Source organism: Apodemus sylvaticus, chromosome 10 (assembly GCF_947179515.1).
Source record: "Apodemus sylvaticus chromosome 10, mApoSyl1.1, whole genome shotgun sequence".
Lineage (NCBI taxonomy): Eukaryota > Metazoa > Chordata > Mammalia > Rodentia > Muridae > Apodemus > Apodemus sylvaticus.
This window is the reverse complement of record NC_067481.1, coordinates 6,072,864-6,089,317: the sequence shown is the minus strand read 5'-3', so window position 1 is coordinate 6,089,317 and position 16,454 is coordinate 6,072,864. Positions and strand designations below refer to the sequence as shown.

General features: G+C 52.1%; 1 protein-coding gene across 2 annotated transcripts; it reads left to right on the top strand.

Moving 5' to 3' along the window:
- Window positions 1–10,228: 10,228 nt before the first annotated feature.
- On the top strand, window positions 10,229–15,053 carry Ubald2 (UBA like domain containing 2). Of its 2 annotated transcripts, XM_052195535.1 has the most exons (3): window positions 10,233–10,577; window positions 10,709–10,771; window positions 13,965–15,053. In XM_052195535.1, the coding sequence occupies exons 1-3, from the start codon at window positions 10,458–10,460 to the stop codon at window positions 14,268–14,270; spliced, it is 489 nt and encodes a 162-aa protein (XP_052051495.1). In that variant the 5' UTR covers window positions 10,233–10,457; the 3' UTR covers window positions 14,271–15,053. The 2 variants fall into 2 exon arrangements, with proteins under 2 accessions (XP_052051496.1, XP_052051495.1); XM_052195536.1 differs by lacking the exon at window positions 10,709–10,771 and having other exon boundaries at window positions 10,229–10,577.
- Window positions 15,054–16,454: the final 1,401 nt, after the last annotated feature.

Sequence of the window (16,454 nt, the reverse complement as noted above, 5' to 3'; positions counted from 1 at the left end):
GGAAACAACACTCTACTGTTAGTCACCTTGGAGGTTCCTGGTTCATAAAGACAAGGAAGATCTGTCACTCAATCTATGAAATGATGGGGGTGGGGGCTTTATTTTAAACAAGCTTCTGGTCCAGGGCTCCAGGGATGATCTCTCTCTCTCTCTCTCTCTCTCTCCCTCTGAGACAGAGTTTACTCTGTAGTCTGGGCTGTACTAGAACATTTAGACCCCAGGTAGCCTTGAATTACTACTGGGAATTCTCCTGCTTCATTCTCCTGAGTGCTAGGACTACAGATGCGATGCCTGAGTTTTCCAAAACCAATCTCTGTCTCTCTGTCTCTTTCTGTCTCTCTATCTCTCTCTGTGTGTCTCTCTGTCTCTCTGTGTGTGTCTCTCCCTCTTTTTCTCTTTCTCTCCCTCCCTCTCTCTCCTCCCATGTTCCCCTCTCTACTTCACAATTACTTCCTATGTCCTTGAAAGTTACAGAAACCTTGTCTTATGAGAGACTTTATATCTCTTCCAACATTTCTGACTTGTCTGCAGAGTCCTGTTCAGCTTAAATTCCCTTAGTGGATTGGCTGATCTGTACTCCAGACCACTTGCCTAGGGGTGACATCACTCACAGTAGTACTCGGGAGACAATGGCAGGAAAATCATGTCCTTATTGTAAATACTAGGACAGCCAGGACTACACAGAGAGACTTTGAAAACAAAACAAGAACCGTTGACCTCCAGAAGCATGTGTACTCACAAGCCTACACATGAATATGTACAGACACACTCATAAAATAATAAAACAAGTAATAATTTTATTTTGTTTTGTTTGAGACAGAGTTTCTCTGTAGCCTTGGCTGTCCTGGAACTCACTCTGTAGTCCAGGCTGGCCTTGAACTCAGAAATTTGCCTGCCTCTCTGCCTCCCAAGTGCTGGGATTAAAGACATGTGTCACCACTGCCTGGCAAGTAATAATTTTTTAAGAGTCCCTCCATGGGGCTGGAACATAGCTCAGTGATAGAGTGGTTATCTACCATGAACTGGCCTGCAGTTTACACCCTTGTGTGGTGTTCTGAATGAGAATGTCCCCACAGGCTCAGGTGTTTGAATCCTTGGTTCCTAGTTGTAGAAACTCTCAGCTACTGCTCCAGCACTGTGACTGCCTGCTGCCTGCCTGCCTGCCTGCTGCCTACTGCCTGCCTGCCTGCTGCCTACTGTTCTGCCTGCTGCCTGCTGTCCGGCCTGCTGTCCGGCCTGCTGTCCTGCCTGCTGCCTGCCTGCCTGCTGTCCTGCCTGCTGCCTGCCTGCCTGCCTGCTGCCTGCCTGCTGCCTGCCTGCCTGCTGCCTACTGCCTGCCTGCCTGCTGCCTACTATCCTGCCTGCTGCCTGCTGTCCTGCCTGCTGTCCTGCCTGCTGCCTGCCTGCCTGCTGTCCTGCCTGCTGCCTGCCTGCCTGCCTGCTGCCTGCCTGCCTGCTGCCTACTGCCTGCCTGCCTGCTGCCTACTATCCTGCCTGCTGCCTGCTGTCCTGCCTGCTGTCCTGCCTGCTGTCCTGCCTGCTGCCTGCCTGCCTGCCTGCTGTCCTGCCTGCTGTCTGCCTGCCTGCCTGCCTGCTGCCTACTGCCTGCCTGCCTGCTGCCTACTGTCCTGCCTGCTGCCTGCCTGCCTGCCTGCTGTCCTGCCTGCTGCCTGCCTGCCTGCCTGCCTGCTGCCTGCCTGCCTGCTGCCTACTGTCCTGCCTGCTGCCTGCCTGCCTGCCTGCTGTCCTGCCTGCCTGCCTGCTGTCCTGCCTGCTGCCTGCTGTCCTGCCTGCTGCCTGCTGTCCTGCCTGCCTGCTGTCCTGCCTGCCTGCTGTCCTGCTTGCTGCCTGCCTGCCTGCCTGCTGTCCTGCCTGCTGCCTGCTGTCTGGCATGCTGTCCTGCCTGCTGCCTGCTGTCCAGCCTGCTGTCCTGCCTGCTGCCTGCCTGCCTGCCTGCTGCCTGCCTGTTGTGCTATATGCACGACAATGATGAAACTATAAGCAAACCCCCAACTAAATGCGTTCTTTTACAAGCTGCCTTGGTCATGGTGTCTCTTCACAGACATAGACCAGTAACTAAGTAACATAGACCATTATAAATAAATAAATAAATAAATAAATAAATAAACAAACCTTGCCAGGCAGTGGTGGTGCATGCCTATAATCCCAGCACTCTGGGAGGCAGAAGCAGGTAGATTTCGGAGTTTGAGGCCAGCCTGGTTTACAGCGTGAATTCCAGGACAGCCAAGGCTATACGGGAAAAAAAACCAAAACCAAAACAAAACAATAAACCTTATGATAATAATCCCCGAACTCAGGATACTGGGGCAGGAGAATTGCCAAAAGTTCAAGGCCTACATGAGTTCCAACACAGACTGGTCTAAAGACCAAGACTCTTTCTCAAATGAACCTGAATAAATAAAGATAAATGAATTTGTAGCTGGTCACAGCGGCAGATGCCAGCAATCCCAGCCCTTGGGAGGCAGAAACAAAAGGATTGAAAACATCCACAGCTACACAGTGAAGTTCGCACCAGGCCTAGACAACATAAGAAATTGTCTTAAAATAAATTAACTAGCTAGCTAGCTAAGTAAGTAAGTGATAAACACCCAGATTCAGAGATAATTGGGCAAGCATGGTTTTAGCCCATTGTCCAATAGCCTGACTGTCTGTGAAGTTGGTGGCAGATTTTGCTAATGTGTTCCTTTCTTCCTCAGCCTGGGCTTTTGTGGTCTGTGGAACAACTGTTTAATCAACCTGAACACCAAGGGGTGGGGGTGGGAGGAGGACAAACAACAAGGCCAGCTGCATTTGAATAAAACTTTATTTACAAAAACAGGCCCCGGGGTGTAGCTTGCCAGCTTAGAAGCCTCCACTTATAATGGAAGATTCCAGAGTCAGGAGAATGATGTCACTGCCCTGAGGGTAGCTTTTCTTGACCCACTGAACTTAGCCTGGGTGAGAGGTAAACCTGCAGGACTGAGTTACTGTCACCTAGCGCAGTCTAGCCTGGTCTAACCTGGTGAGCCTGAGGACTCTTAGGGCCTGTCTGACAGCACTGGCGGGTTTTCCCCAGAGAAAGGAAGGTTTGCCCTTCCACCGCAGACCAGACCTGTCAGCCTTGGTCTCTTCCAGCTCAGTCCTACTCCAACCTCACCGCCTTCTCAGGGAAAGAATAGAAAATACAACCTAACTCTGGCCTTCTAAGGAGCCCCAAGCACTTCACATTCCAGAGCCCGCTCTTTGTGCTCTTTGTTAGAAACTAGGTAAAAGGTCACAGTCCAGAGCCCGCCCTTTAAGAGTTAGGGAGAAAGGCCTTGAATAGGTGATCCTGGCCCCATAAGGTAACTGGAAATGAGCTAAGCTTATCTTGCTTCTGTAAACTGCTTACGCCATTACCCCTATGCAGGAGTTCACGCAGCTATAGACATCCAAGAAAATAGGAAACTAATTGGTCCAACTGAGCGCGGGCTCCAATAATTCAAACTGATTGGCCTAAAACCTATGGAGTGGTACAAATCGATTGGCTCGCACTTTGCGGACTCTCCATGCTAAGAAATGATTGGTTTGTGATTCGTGGGCTTTGTTTTAAACTTATAAATGCTGTCGCAATTTGGCACTCGGGGTCCATAGTCTTCTAACCCTGCGTGGTGTATGGCTGTGGAACCCAGAATTCTGAAATAAAGAAATCCTAATGTTATTGCATCGAGACCGTTTCTCGAGAGTGGTTTGGGTGTCACCTTCCGAGGCGTGGGGTGCTGGGGCACCCTCATTTTTTGGGGGTCTTACACCAGCATGTGCTTCAAATGCGTATATCTTGAGCACCAGCCCCATTTGGGCTTTTGAGGGGTGTGGGGGGTGTGAGGGTTGTTCATTTGCTTTTTGTGATTTTTTTGAGGTGGGGGAGGGGGTCTCTATGTAGCCCTGGCTATCCTAGAACTCACTCTGTATACCAGGCCAGACTTGAACTCACAGGGGTCCCAGTGCCTCTTCCTCTCAAGAGCTAGAATTAAAGGCATGGGCCACCACCCATTTGTTTTGTTTTGTTTATGTGAGGGCTGGGCTAAAACTCCCAGCCTCCAGCTTGCAAGTCAAGAACTCTACCTAGTGAGCCATCCCCCAATTTCCATGCCTATGTCTATTCAGTCCTCTCACACTATTACCTCACTTCTCCCATCCCCCTCCCGTTTCTCACCCCTCCTCCTCTCACCCCTCTTCCTGTCAAGCCGCTTGGTTCCCCCAGGGGCAATTTCACTTCTACATCCACGTATGCAATTTTGGGTACTGTATAAAAATCTAGGGACTGAGAATAAGAGACCACACACGCAGCATCCAACATGGATGTAGAGGAGTCTGTGATGTAAATGACCAATAGCAGTTGACTGGGATTTGACATGGGCTCTAGCTATGCCCCCTTGGCTAGCCTCTAAATTCACAGTGGTCCTCCTGCCTCAGACTCTTGAGTACTAAAACTACAGGTGTGTTCCACCATGTCCAGCTCCTAAGCAGGTCTTCCTTTGGCCTTGTTTTGGTTTGTCCCGCCTCACAACCCACTCCTTTGTTTACCTGAAGCCTCCCAGTTCTAGTCCTCTACGCTCTAAGGAGCCTCCTCCTCAGACTATTTCCTCCTGAGCTGTAACTGCCAGCTTGATGAGAATTGCCTCATGGAGTCACGGAAAAGAGGAGAAGCCAGCTCTCTCAGAGGAGTTCTCAGGGTTTGCATTTGGTTTGTGTGGTAGTGGTTGTGTGTGTGTGTGTGTGTGTGTGAGAGAGAGAGAGAGAGAGAGAGGAGAGGCAGGCACAGGCTTTAGGCCTTTTCTCCCCCAGTGTATATTTCTCTACTAAGTGAGGAGATTCAGCTAAGGCGCTAGTAGTGGGTCGGTCTGTAGTCTGTTCCCAGTAAACAGATGTTCTCACTGGGGAGGCGAAATGGCTACCTCTTGACCTCTCCATTCCTTTCCCAAGGAGAGTGTTCGCCTGAGCAGGAAGCCAGCATTCCCACCCACCCCAGAAGGCGGAGACTGCTCTGCAGGCTGTTCCTCAATCCTCCTTTTGTCTCCCTGCCCCGTAGATTGCTAAGACACACCTAGCAACCAAAGGTGGGGTTACCTTATCACCAGGCTGCCAGGTAAGGCACAGAGCGTCCAGACCGAGGTGCCTCTCTGGGGGAAAGCCTCTAACTATGCCGGGAGTGGTCTGGCCTTTGTCCTTTGTGTGGCTTGTGACAGTTTGTGGAAAACATAATCTGGTATAAACCAGTATGGACTCATCCCGAGGGGGGGGGGGGATCAGCCTTGGCTTTTCTGTCTCCAGCCACACAGATGAAAGGTGTTTCCTCTTTTGTCTGTACTATCTAGGCCCTAGATTCTAAGGAGATTCCAGGGGGCCGGCTGGACTGGAAAGTAGAATGTAATATTTGAAGAGTATGCACAGCTGTCTACAGGATAAGTTCTAGAACAGCCAGGGCCAGGTAGAGAGACCATGTCTCAAAAAACAAAAAAACAAACAAAAAAACACTTTTGTGCTTTCAGAACTCGACAGGCTAACAAGAGATTCGTGTGTTTGAGGCCAGCCTGGGCTATAGTTGGAGTTTACGCACAGCAAACAGGCAAAGGAGCCCCTGGTTTGAAGACAGTACTGTGTGGAGTCAGCTCTCAGCTCTGCCTTTGAAGTTAGGAAGTTCAGGGCCTAGCAGGGCTACATAGGAAGACCCTACCAAATAAATAAATGCATACATGAATGAATAAATAAATAAAATTGGGAGGTATTAGGGGAAGATGGGCGGGCCGGGGACGGTGGGGTCAAAAGGAACTTCTGTCTGCCCAACCTTGATCTTGTTCATTGCTACAGTAAAGGGGGTGTTATCCGACCTGGGTGGGCTCTGAGCATTCTCCAAGCCTTAGGTAAGCTTATAAGGAATAAAAAATTAATTTTTATTATTATTTTACTTTGCTTATTGAGACAGGGTCTTCAAGTAGCCCAGGCTGGTTTGGAAATCACTAGGTAGCCAAGACCTTGAACACCATATTGCCGCCCTGGAATTAGAAGCCTACACTGGCTTTAAAAGTTCTTCCTCACCTGGTGGTGGTGGCGCATACCTGTAATCCCAGCACTCTGGGAGGCAGAGGCAGGCAGATTTCTGAGTTTGAGGCCAGCCTGGTCTACAGAGTGAGTTCCAGGACAGCCAGGGCTATACTGAGAAACCCTGTCTCGAAAAAAATAAAACAAACAAACAGACAAAAAAAAAAAAGAAAGAAAGAAAAGTTCTTCCTCCTTTCTACACCCCGACCCTAGCAGCTCCAAAAAACAAACAAACAAAAAGAAGTGGAAGGGAAGAAAAGAGGATTAGCCTGGAAATTGAGGATGTGGTAAAAGTGGGGGTGCTGGCGCTCTACCCCTGTGCCTGTGGGACCTTCACTGCCTCCCTTATAAGATGTTGCAGAGCCTCTGAAAACGCATGTATAGAAGAGGCCCTCTTAGCTGGGTGGTGGTGGCACACGCCTTTAGTCCCAACACTTGGGAGGCAGAGGCAGGTGAATTTCTGAGTTCCAGGCCAGCCTGGTCTACAGAGTGAGTTCCAGACCAGCCAGGGCTACACAGAGAAACCCTGTCTCAAAACCTAAACAAAAAACAAAAAAAAAACCAAGCTCTTCTGAAGGTCCTGAGTTCAAATCCCAGCAACCACACAGTGGCTCACAATCATCCGTAAGGAGATCTGACTCCCTCTTCTGGAGTGTCTGAAGACAGCTACAGTGTACTTACATATAATCGATAAATACATCTTTAAAAAATAAAGAGGCCCTCTTTGAGCCCCAGAGGAGATAACTCATAGCAAGAGGTAGCAGGGAGAGACCCCACTTGCTGCTTCATGGTAATGGGTAGAATCCTTCCCTTCCCTGTTCCTTAGCTGCCAGCCGGATGGTCCGCAGACAAAAATAAGAGGTGCCCGGCCCGGAAGTGCTTAGTGCAGGGCTACCGAATGTATGGTCCACTGTCCACTGCTGTGAAGGGAGACGCGAGGCTGCCCACGGTCTCACTCAGATCTTGTTATGCATGCACCACACTCTGTGGCCCTGCCATTGATGCAGCAAGGATTTTGTTCTCTCTGAGGCTACCACTGTGTTTCATTTGTTATTAATGTCATGTTTTTATTGCAGTGTTTCACTGGCCTTGTATTGTCCTCTCAGATTAAGATAATAACACCTTCAGTTAATAATACCTTGCACTTGATTCGCTTTCATCTCCACAGCTCAAAGTCCTCGGCAAACATGACCTCATCCATTCTTCCCCGCACCCTCCCGGGAGCCCCTGAGCCCTGGAGCCTGGGAGCCCCGGAGCCCGGCACTCCTTCCACTCCCAGCCACTCATCTTCAACCAGATTCTCAGAAACCGAAGTATGGATGAAGTGCTCCCACCTGCCAGGACCGCAGATCACACGCACGTTTCTGGAGCTCTTTCTGCTTCCTCTTGGGATGACCTTTGCCCACAGAAGATCACCTGAGCTCCAGCCCCTCTGGCTTGGGAGGCTTGCCTGCTGGTCCCAGCCATCCACAGCTGTGTGCTGCACCGGGTAAACATTAGCTGATCCGTAGGGATTAGTTGCCTTGAAGTCCAGGAAACAGCAGATTTCACAGCTTTTATCTTCCTTGAGAGCTGGATATTTCTCTACGTAGCCCAGGCTAGCCTACAACTCCTGATCCTCCTGCCTCAGCCTCCCAAATGCTAGGAATTACAGGCCTTCTTGGAACACCACGGTGGCAGGTGTGAGAACTTTTTAACAAAGACCTGGAGGCTATAGGCACGTTCTCTTAAAATGCCTGTGCCCAAAGTAGCCCTTGCTACTCACCGCCCCGGCACGCTGAACACCTGTGCATACTTGTGAAAACCTGCAGCCCACAATGACACAGTGCTTCCTTGTTTTAGGGCAGCTCTTGGCCTGAGATCCCTGGAATTGCAGGCTGCTGGCTGTGCCTTCGTATTTTCACCTTGCAATTACCTTGGGGAAGGTGGGGAAAGATCTGGAAACTCTACAGGGGCTGTCTAGCCTAAACAACTACATCTCTGCAGTCAAGCAACCTGTGATAAAACAAAGTTAGGACAGAAAATTGTGTCTGTGCAGACTTTTATCTTTTTCTTTTTTTAAAACATGCACAGACTTATTTCTTGAACAATACAGTACAACTATTAGTGCTTACACTCTATTAGGTATTATAAGGTATTTTAGAGATTATTTACAATATATGAGAGGATGTGTAGGGGTTATGTACACATGCTATGCTATGTTATGCTGTACTACACAAAAGGAGTCGAGTGTCAACAGCTTTAGGGGACCCTGGAACACGGCTGTGGAGGGATAACTATACCTGACTTCCTGGCCACACATATGACCTCAGCCCGTGGGCATTTTGGGGGTGTCCCAAGATAATTATAGTACTCCTACCCCTTCAAAACAAACAAAACAAAAGACAAAAGAAACAAGATTAACTCATCCTAGAGCCCAAAGCTTTTTGTCCTCTTCTGGAGCTGGAGAGCTAGCCAGGGCCTCCCATAGGCAAGGCAAGCTTCCGGTGGGCTAGGCAAGCTTCTTCCGGTGGGCTAGGCTAGCTCTCCCCAGTCAGCCGTGCTTTCATTGGTAGGCCAACATCAGCGGTAACCTTATCCTGACAAGTTCTCTTAAAGGGAAAATTTAGTCCTTTTAGGTAAAATAAAACAGGGCTGACAAGGTCGTTCAGCGAGGAAAAGAACTTGCTGCCAAGCCTGTCCAGCAGAGGCTAGCTTTGCAGACCCACAGCACGGAGAGAAACTCTCACTGCTTGGCCTCCACCGGCAAATAGAAATGAGGCTTGTTTCTTCTTCTCGCCCTTCTGCTCTGCACACCCCTAACTAGTTAAAACCTACTCTGTAATTAGTTCTGATGAAAAACAGTATGTGTCTTCCTGAAACAGAAGCCTTCACAGTAAATCCCCAATCCAGTCCTCCAGATCAGGGTGCAACAGCTCCTGGCCCCTCTCCACAGTACAGAAATCCTTGGATATGTGAGGTTCTTTATTAACAACGTGTAATAAATTTTCCTACCAGCCAAGTTCATCATTTTGTCTACCTTAAAGTTATCTTTAGATCACTTTAATACCCAGTACAATGTAAGTTTTCTGTGAATAGACATATCAATATACTGTTGGTCAAAGAAAACGTCTTCATGCTGAAACCAGATACATTTTCTTTAAGCATACGGTTTTTAAACCCGGAGGCTGGATTATGCAAAGCATGCCCTGGCACTGGCCATCCCCTCCCTTCCTGTGCCTGCATGCCTGAGTGTGTGTGTGTGTGTGTGTGTGTCTGGCTTTTTGGAGACAGAGTTTCTCTATGTAGCCCTGGCTGGCTGTCCTTGAACTAACTCACTATGTAGGCAAGGCTTGCCTCGAACCCGGAGCATTCCCAATGCCTCTACCTAAATTTAAAAACACGCGTCACGCCTGGGCAGTGGTGGCAGACACCTGTAATCCCAGCACTTGGGAAGCAGAGGCAGGCGGATTTCTGAGTTCGAGGCCAGCCTGGTCTACAGAGTGAGTTCCAGGACAGCCAGGGCTACACAGAGAAACCCTGTCTGGAAAAAAACCAAAACAAACAAACAAACAACAAAAAAACCCCATCACTATGCCTGGTTCTTTTGTTGTTGCTATTTGTTTGTTTTGGTTTTGTATTTCCTTTCTTGGTGTTAAGAACTGAACCCAGAATCTGACTCTGCGCTGTGTTTCAAAGTTTTCTTTTTTTAAAGAGAGACTGTTTAGAAGCTATTTAAAATTTAAATACTCTTGAGAGTCGAGTAGCTGCGACGGTTCTGTGTGTTTTCTATTTTGATCGTTCTGTTTCTCGAGATGACCACATCTTTCAGAGGAAATGAGTCAAAGCCACTCCGTCTTGCTTTTCCAGCTGAGCATGTTCAGTTTCAATGAAGTAATGAATGAACTTGGCCAGCACCACCCCCACGCCTACAACAGCAAACACAGACGACCTCCACCAATCAGAGCGCACTCAGGGTTTTCGAGTTGAGTTCAAACAGGCCTACGGTAGGCCAATCAGCGCGTCAGGCCCCGCCTCCCGGCGCCGGTCCTAGCCAACCACCAGCCCGCAAGAGCCAAAACACGGAGTCTGGCCAATGGCGGGGCGCCGCCGCGGCGGCGACTCCGCCAATGGGCGCGGCCAGACGAGAAGAGAAACAGAGCGGCTGGGCCCGCCGCAGGATTCGAATCGAACGTCCGTGTGGGAGCCTGCGGCCGGCCGGGCTGCGCGTAGGCCAATCAGCGGCGTCGGCTCGCGGCTCCCGAACGTTGGGCCCGGCGGCCCCGCCCCGCGCTGTTGTTTGCGGCGTCGGCGCGGCCGCTCGAGCCGAACCACAACATTCGCCGGGCGGCGGCGGCGGAGCTGGGAGCGCGAGCCTGGGGCGGCCGCCCAGCACCATGTCGGTGAACACGGACGAGCTGCGGCACCAGGTCATGATCAACCAGTTCGTGCTGGCCGCGGGCTGCGCGGCCGACCAGGCGCAGCAGCTGCTGCAAGCGGCGCACTGGCAGTTCGAGGTGTGCACCGGGCCGGGGCCGGGAGCGCGCGTGGGAGCCGGGGGGCGCCGGGGGAGGGCGCGGGGGCCGCGGCGGGGAGGCCGGGGCGGCCAGGCCTCGCTCACGCCGCTGCGTCCCGTGTTTGTCCGCAGACCGCCCTAAGCACGTTCTTTCAAGAAAGCAACATTCCCAACAGCCACCACCACCCGCAGATGGTAAGTGTCCCCAGTGCCGCGGAGGGGGCGCTCGGTGCGGCAGGGTCGCTGTCAGCCGCGCCGGTGACAGCCATGTTGCCGGGGAGCGGCGCGCCGCGAATGTAAACAAAGAGCCAAAATGTCTTCCAGGAAAGAGCGCTCCCAGGCCGGCGCTGGCTCGCCCAACTTTGGGACCCGCCTCCAGGCTCCTGGATCGGGGCCTGAGGCCCTGCGCCGGGCGCTGTGCCCTGGGTGTAAGAGCCCTGGTGTTGGGGAGGTGGGGGTGGAAGGAAGGGAAGCCGGCTCCCAGCTGGATGTTGGGATTCTGATAGCAGAGGATGGGGAAGGGGCTGGAGGACAACTAGACCTTTGGGAAGCTGGGGGAGGGGGACTGCGGGATTTGTGACTTGATGCAAAACACACACACGCACACACACACAGCGCTGCACAGTCACCCACCCACCCAGTGCTGCAGGAAGCAGGGAAGGGATATAACCACCCTGGCTCCGGAAGTCCAGCTCTACCCACAAAGGTAGGCTGGCCCTTCCAAAGCCTCTAGGGAACATAACCTTTATGGGGGATATACAGATTTATATACCTAAGTTAAGGCCAAGAATTTCTTTTAATCTTAGTGTGTTAAGAAACAAACAGTCCGGGAAACAGTTCCTCAAGCCTGGATCTGTCTTCTTCCAACTTGGCTCCAGGCTAGAGCCTTTGCCCTCTGGCCAGTGGGTACCGGCTTTCCTGAGGCCAGGGACATCCCCTCTCCGCCCCGACTCCTAGTTAGCTATTAGCTCCAAACATGTAGGAGGGCCTGAGCCCAGGAGAGGGGTGGTAAACATTATTCCCTCGGAGATCTGCTGTTGGACATTTTTGGCTTTTTTTTTTAACTTGGGTGTCCTTGTCCCTGGTTCCCCCCAGGGGACAGAATACACATGGGTCTTCTGCTGTGTCTTGTTCTTAGCGCTGTTTTCTTCTGACCAAAACGAGGGGGAAAGGGGGTGGAGTCTGCCTCAATTTAAAACTAGCTCTCAACATTTGGAGTAGGATGGGAAAATGAATGGTGCTGGCGGTAGGCCCAGTTCACTGCGGCCAAACTCTTAGGGGATTCAGGAAGGATTCGTCATACCTAAGACCCATCTCCTGCATCCAGCTGGCCAGACGTCTAGCTTCCTAGCCCTGGGAGCATTCTCCCATCCCTGGTCAGTGTCTCCCTGTGCACAAGACACTCAGAAAAGCAAGGCCATGCTGAAGGGCCTCACAAGGAAGCCAGCAGGCCCCAGCCTGAACTGGAGTTCCTCCCCCATCTTTGTGTGTGTGTGTCTGTGTCTGTCTGTATCTGTGGGTTCCTGTGTGTATGTGTGTGTGTGTCCATCTGTCTGTGGGTTCCTGTGTGTGTGTGGCCCCGTCTGTCTGTGGGTTCCTGTGTGTGTGTGTGTGTGTGTGTGTGTGTGAACATGTGTACACTCCTTGGGAGCTTGCTTCCCTTGGGGAGATAGCTGGTTTGTAACTCAGACATTATAATCAGTGCACCCGTGAGGGACTTGTGCTGGATGCTTCGCCAGCACAGGCGGGAACACCAGCCCTGTTCTAAGAGTCAGTCCAGTTTTTAAAGACAAAATAATTAGAAAACTTAAGTAAAAACATTGGAACCCAGCACTTGGGAGGTTGAGGCAGTAGGATTGCTGTGAACTCCGGGTCAGCCCGGGCTATCTAGCTGCAGCCTGTCTCAGATAAATACTTTATATGAAGACAAGTCAGCACAAAGTGGTCCTAACTGGTAAACGATTGTCCTGAAGATTGCCAGCCACAGTTGGACGGCTGTCACAGATGATAAGGGTCCTCAGATGTATGAGGGGAGGGGAAAGGGCCATGGCAGGACCCAGAATTACTTGAGATTATAAGAAGGGCTTTAGGAAATGGAGTTCCAACCCTGCTTTCACCAAAGATGAGAGAAGCCTGTCCGAGCTCACCCAGGCAGGTGGGCACAGGCCCCTTTAACCCTCCAGGCCCTTCCCTGGAGAAGAGACCTGGCCTCTGGCTCTGACTGGGGAAGTCAGTCACGTTGTTGTGATGCAACCCAGCCTGCCCAGCCCGCAACCCCCCATTCATTGTTTCCTGCTGCCGAGAAGTCATGGGGGTGGGCAGGGAATCGAGGGGAGGAGGGAAGTGTCTGGGTGGGGCCAGACCTGCTTAAGGCCAAAGGCCTTCCCTTCAGGGCCTTAGAGCCTACAATGATCTGAGTCCCCTAAGAGCTGTGGCCCAGCCTCAGGGTGAGGGGGGTCCCTGCCCCAGGTTCTGGCTTTGCTTTAACTAAAGTGATAAAGCTTTAGCACCCTGTTGTGTGTCTCAGCACTCCCCCCCCTCCCCCCGCCCTGTGCCTTGGGGAGGAGCCAGTGCTGCTAAAATTAGGAGAAGCTGAAAGGACTCCCTGGCCTCCTGAGGGAGAAGAGGCTTTGAGGTCAGAGCTAGTTCCTGTAGGTCCTGGGCCCTGACCCACCTGTTCTAGGAGTGTGCTGCTGTGTGCTTGGCTTGGAAGCCCAGACCTGAGAAGGCACTTAACCCTGACTGCACTGGGCATGGGCTTCAGTGCCTGGGCCTATGCACCTGGAATCACGCACGCAGCCGTAACTGTAGTTTGCACCTACAGTAGGGTGCATGTTCCATTGTGATGTGACCCTTGGACATCAGTTTCATCGTTTGCGTTACACTAAGAATAATTGAGCTAACCAAACCTGCGCATTGGAAATAATGAGTGGGGAGCCAGGGCCCAAGGCCTGTGGCTGAAACCCGGGGAATGAATGGGAGCTCTAAGATAGCACAGCTTGTCTTTGACTTGTGCATGGAGGAGACCCTCCCCCTGGCCTGCTCCCCTGCGCCTAACACCCTGGGGACATTTAAGGGTAGATTGTGGAGAAAGCCAGCTGGCTCCCCCAAGCCAGGAAAGGAGCTGGGCAGCAGTGTCCTGGGCTGCCCCTTGTCCTTTTACGATGACACCCTAGCTTTGAGTTGGAATTAACTATTGACATCTCATGCCCCTCGCTGGGCGTTGTTTCCAAGGCCTGGGCAGCAGCACTCTTGTGGTTTGCTCTTCCTAATCCTTCAGTGGCTCTGGGGAGGATAAGTGTTTGAGACCCATTGAGGTTGACCTGTGGGCTAGGGCACCGGGATCCTGCCTGCAGCCTCACCGATGCCCTCTCTTCTCTTCCTGCAGATGTGTACCCCCAGCAACACCCCCGCTACACCGCCCAACTTCCCCGATGCGCTGGCCATGTTCTCCAAGCTCCGAACCTCCGAGGGCCTGCAGAGCAGCAGCCCCATGACGGCCGTGGCCTGCTCCCCCCCTGCAAACTTCAGCCCTTTCTGGGCCGCATCCCCACCCAATCACCAGGTGCCCTGGATCCCACCCTCTTCCCCCAACACCTTCCATCTCCACTGCCCACAACCCACGTGGCCCCCTGGGGCATCACAGGGGAGCGCCCCTCAGAAAGCCATGACAGCCATGGATGGCCAGAGATGAGACTGGACGCCACTGGGCTGGAGCAGGGGGCAGTCCAGGGTTGTGGGGACACAGAAGAGGGCTGGGAGGGGGAAAACGCAAGAGGGGGGGGGTTCTTCAAGATCGCACTGGAAGATTTTATAAGAGAATTTTTGTGGGTTGGGGGGACAGTAAACATCCTGAGCCACTTGGGTTCTTCAGGAGTTCTCTGAGGGGAAGGTTTTTTTCTCTTTTTAATATATAACTATAATATATATGAATATAAATTTAGCTAATGTTTGGGAGAGTGGGGCCTGCACACGTGTTCCAATCAGAGGTTAGGCTTACAATCCTTGTTAGCACCTCTTTTTCTGCCCAATTGAGGGGAACAAAAGGGTGCTCATAGACCAAGCAAGCGTGCAGCCTGGGTGACTGCTGCTCTGTGAGAAGGCATGCCAGCCATTAGGACACCCCACCACCATGGGAGGTGGTCCCAGAAGGGTCCTCGGAACCATGGACTTTTCTACCCCATTACTGGTAGACAATTTTCATCTCTACTGATGGTGGCCTCTTGTTGACTCTGAAACTTGTCACCCTGTCACCAGCTAGGTGTGAAGACTTGGCCGCCCTCTGATGAGTGGATACTTATCTGTCCCATCCCTTGCTGTTCTGATTGTCCGACAGGCTCCCAGTCTGTGTGTGGGTGTGTCCAGGGCCAGAGGACCACCACTCGGGGGAGACTGCTGTTGGATTGAGTTCCCAAATTAAAATCATGGCACCAGGATGCAATTTTAATTTAAAAACTTAAAAGACTTTTCTAACTTCCCTGGTTTGTGGTGCTTTTGTTTTTGCTTTGGTGGGGAAGGACAGTGGGGTCTCCAGCTGCAGGCAGGGCATTGTCATTTGGCTGTGGCATTTCCTAGGGAGCATGCATTGCCCAGTATGTTAGGTGGTGCAGGCAGGGGCAGGCCCTGACCAGGTTCAGTTCCCTCTTAACGGTCTACAGAGTGAGTTCCAGGACAGCCAGGCTGCACAGAGAAACCCTCCCCCCTCAACAAAACAAAACTCTGCCTGGAAGCCACTAGGACTGGATTCCTGAAGGGGCCTTGGTAGTGGTGGCAGTTTCGGAGTCTACACCTCTTAGCCTCCTGCAGGATGTTAAGTGGGTGACCCATCAGTAGTGAGCTGTTCCTGGAGCCTTCCTGACTCGGCTCTGGGGGATTTAGACCCTTCTGCCCCTCAACTCTGAGGAGTCCAGAGCATCTGAATGAATGGGGAGCAAGGGAGCCAAAGTGACATGAACGAGGCCTGGCCAGTGTGAGACACACACACACACACACACACACACACAGCAGTGGGCCTGGCTACCCTGTTACATGTGACACAAGGCTGGACTTGGGAGCTGGGTCTGTCCTTTCGGTTTTGTTTCCTCCCAGACTCCCCTGCCCCTGCCCACTTGTGCTTTCCCAGGCTGGAAGGGGAAATCCCTGGCAGGTATGTGGGCGGCCAGGCAGTGGGGGCTGCTGGGCCTGGGTGAGGGTCCATTTAGAAGTACCAGCTTCGGGGAGGAGGGGGCAACTGCCCAGGTGCGGATGGTGGAGGCTGGCCCATAACTGAGGGGATGTGGGTCCTAAGCTAGGAGCGCTTGTTGTGACTGCCTGTGAGGCCAACTTCTAGACCAGGGAGACTGAGCTGACCTGACATTTCACTGCGGGGGAAGGACAGTGTGGGAGACACAGGCACTGAGGGGCAGGGCGGGGCAGGCCCTGACTCCACCTTAGATTCAGAGGAAAGCTCAGGAGTCTAGGGAAGCCTCCAGGGGGCTTCAGCCAGGCCACTCCCATCCTGTCACAAGTATGACCGTGTAAGACTGAGAAGAGGAAGAGGAACATTCTCTAGGGGCGGGCAGGCAGCCTCCACCTGGGGCACCCCTGGCCGAGCCCTTCGCCTACAGTGAGAAACCTGTTTCTTGGCTGCTTCCTGTCGCACTTTCCTGTGTGATTTTTGTCGCCCCCTTTCTCACACCTCAAGGTGAACATCTTGCCCCAGATGCTTTCCCGTGTGAGAGGGAGTGGTGGAAACTGGGTGTAGGGGGTTGCCCCATCTCCCACTCTGCACACCTCAATCTGAGGTGGGAATAGAAACTTGTTTTATTTTGAGACAACTTCTGGCTGCGTAGCCTAGGCTGGCCTTGAATAGTGCAATTCAGGGTTTCTTGAACCCCAA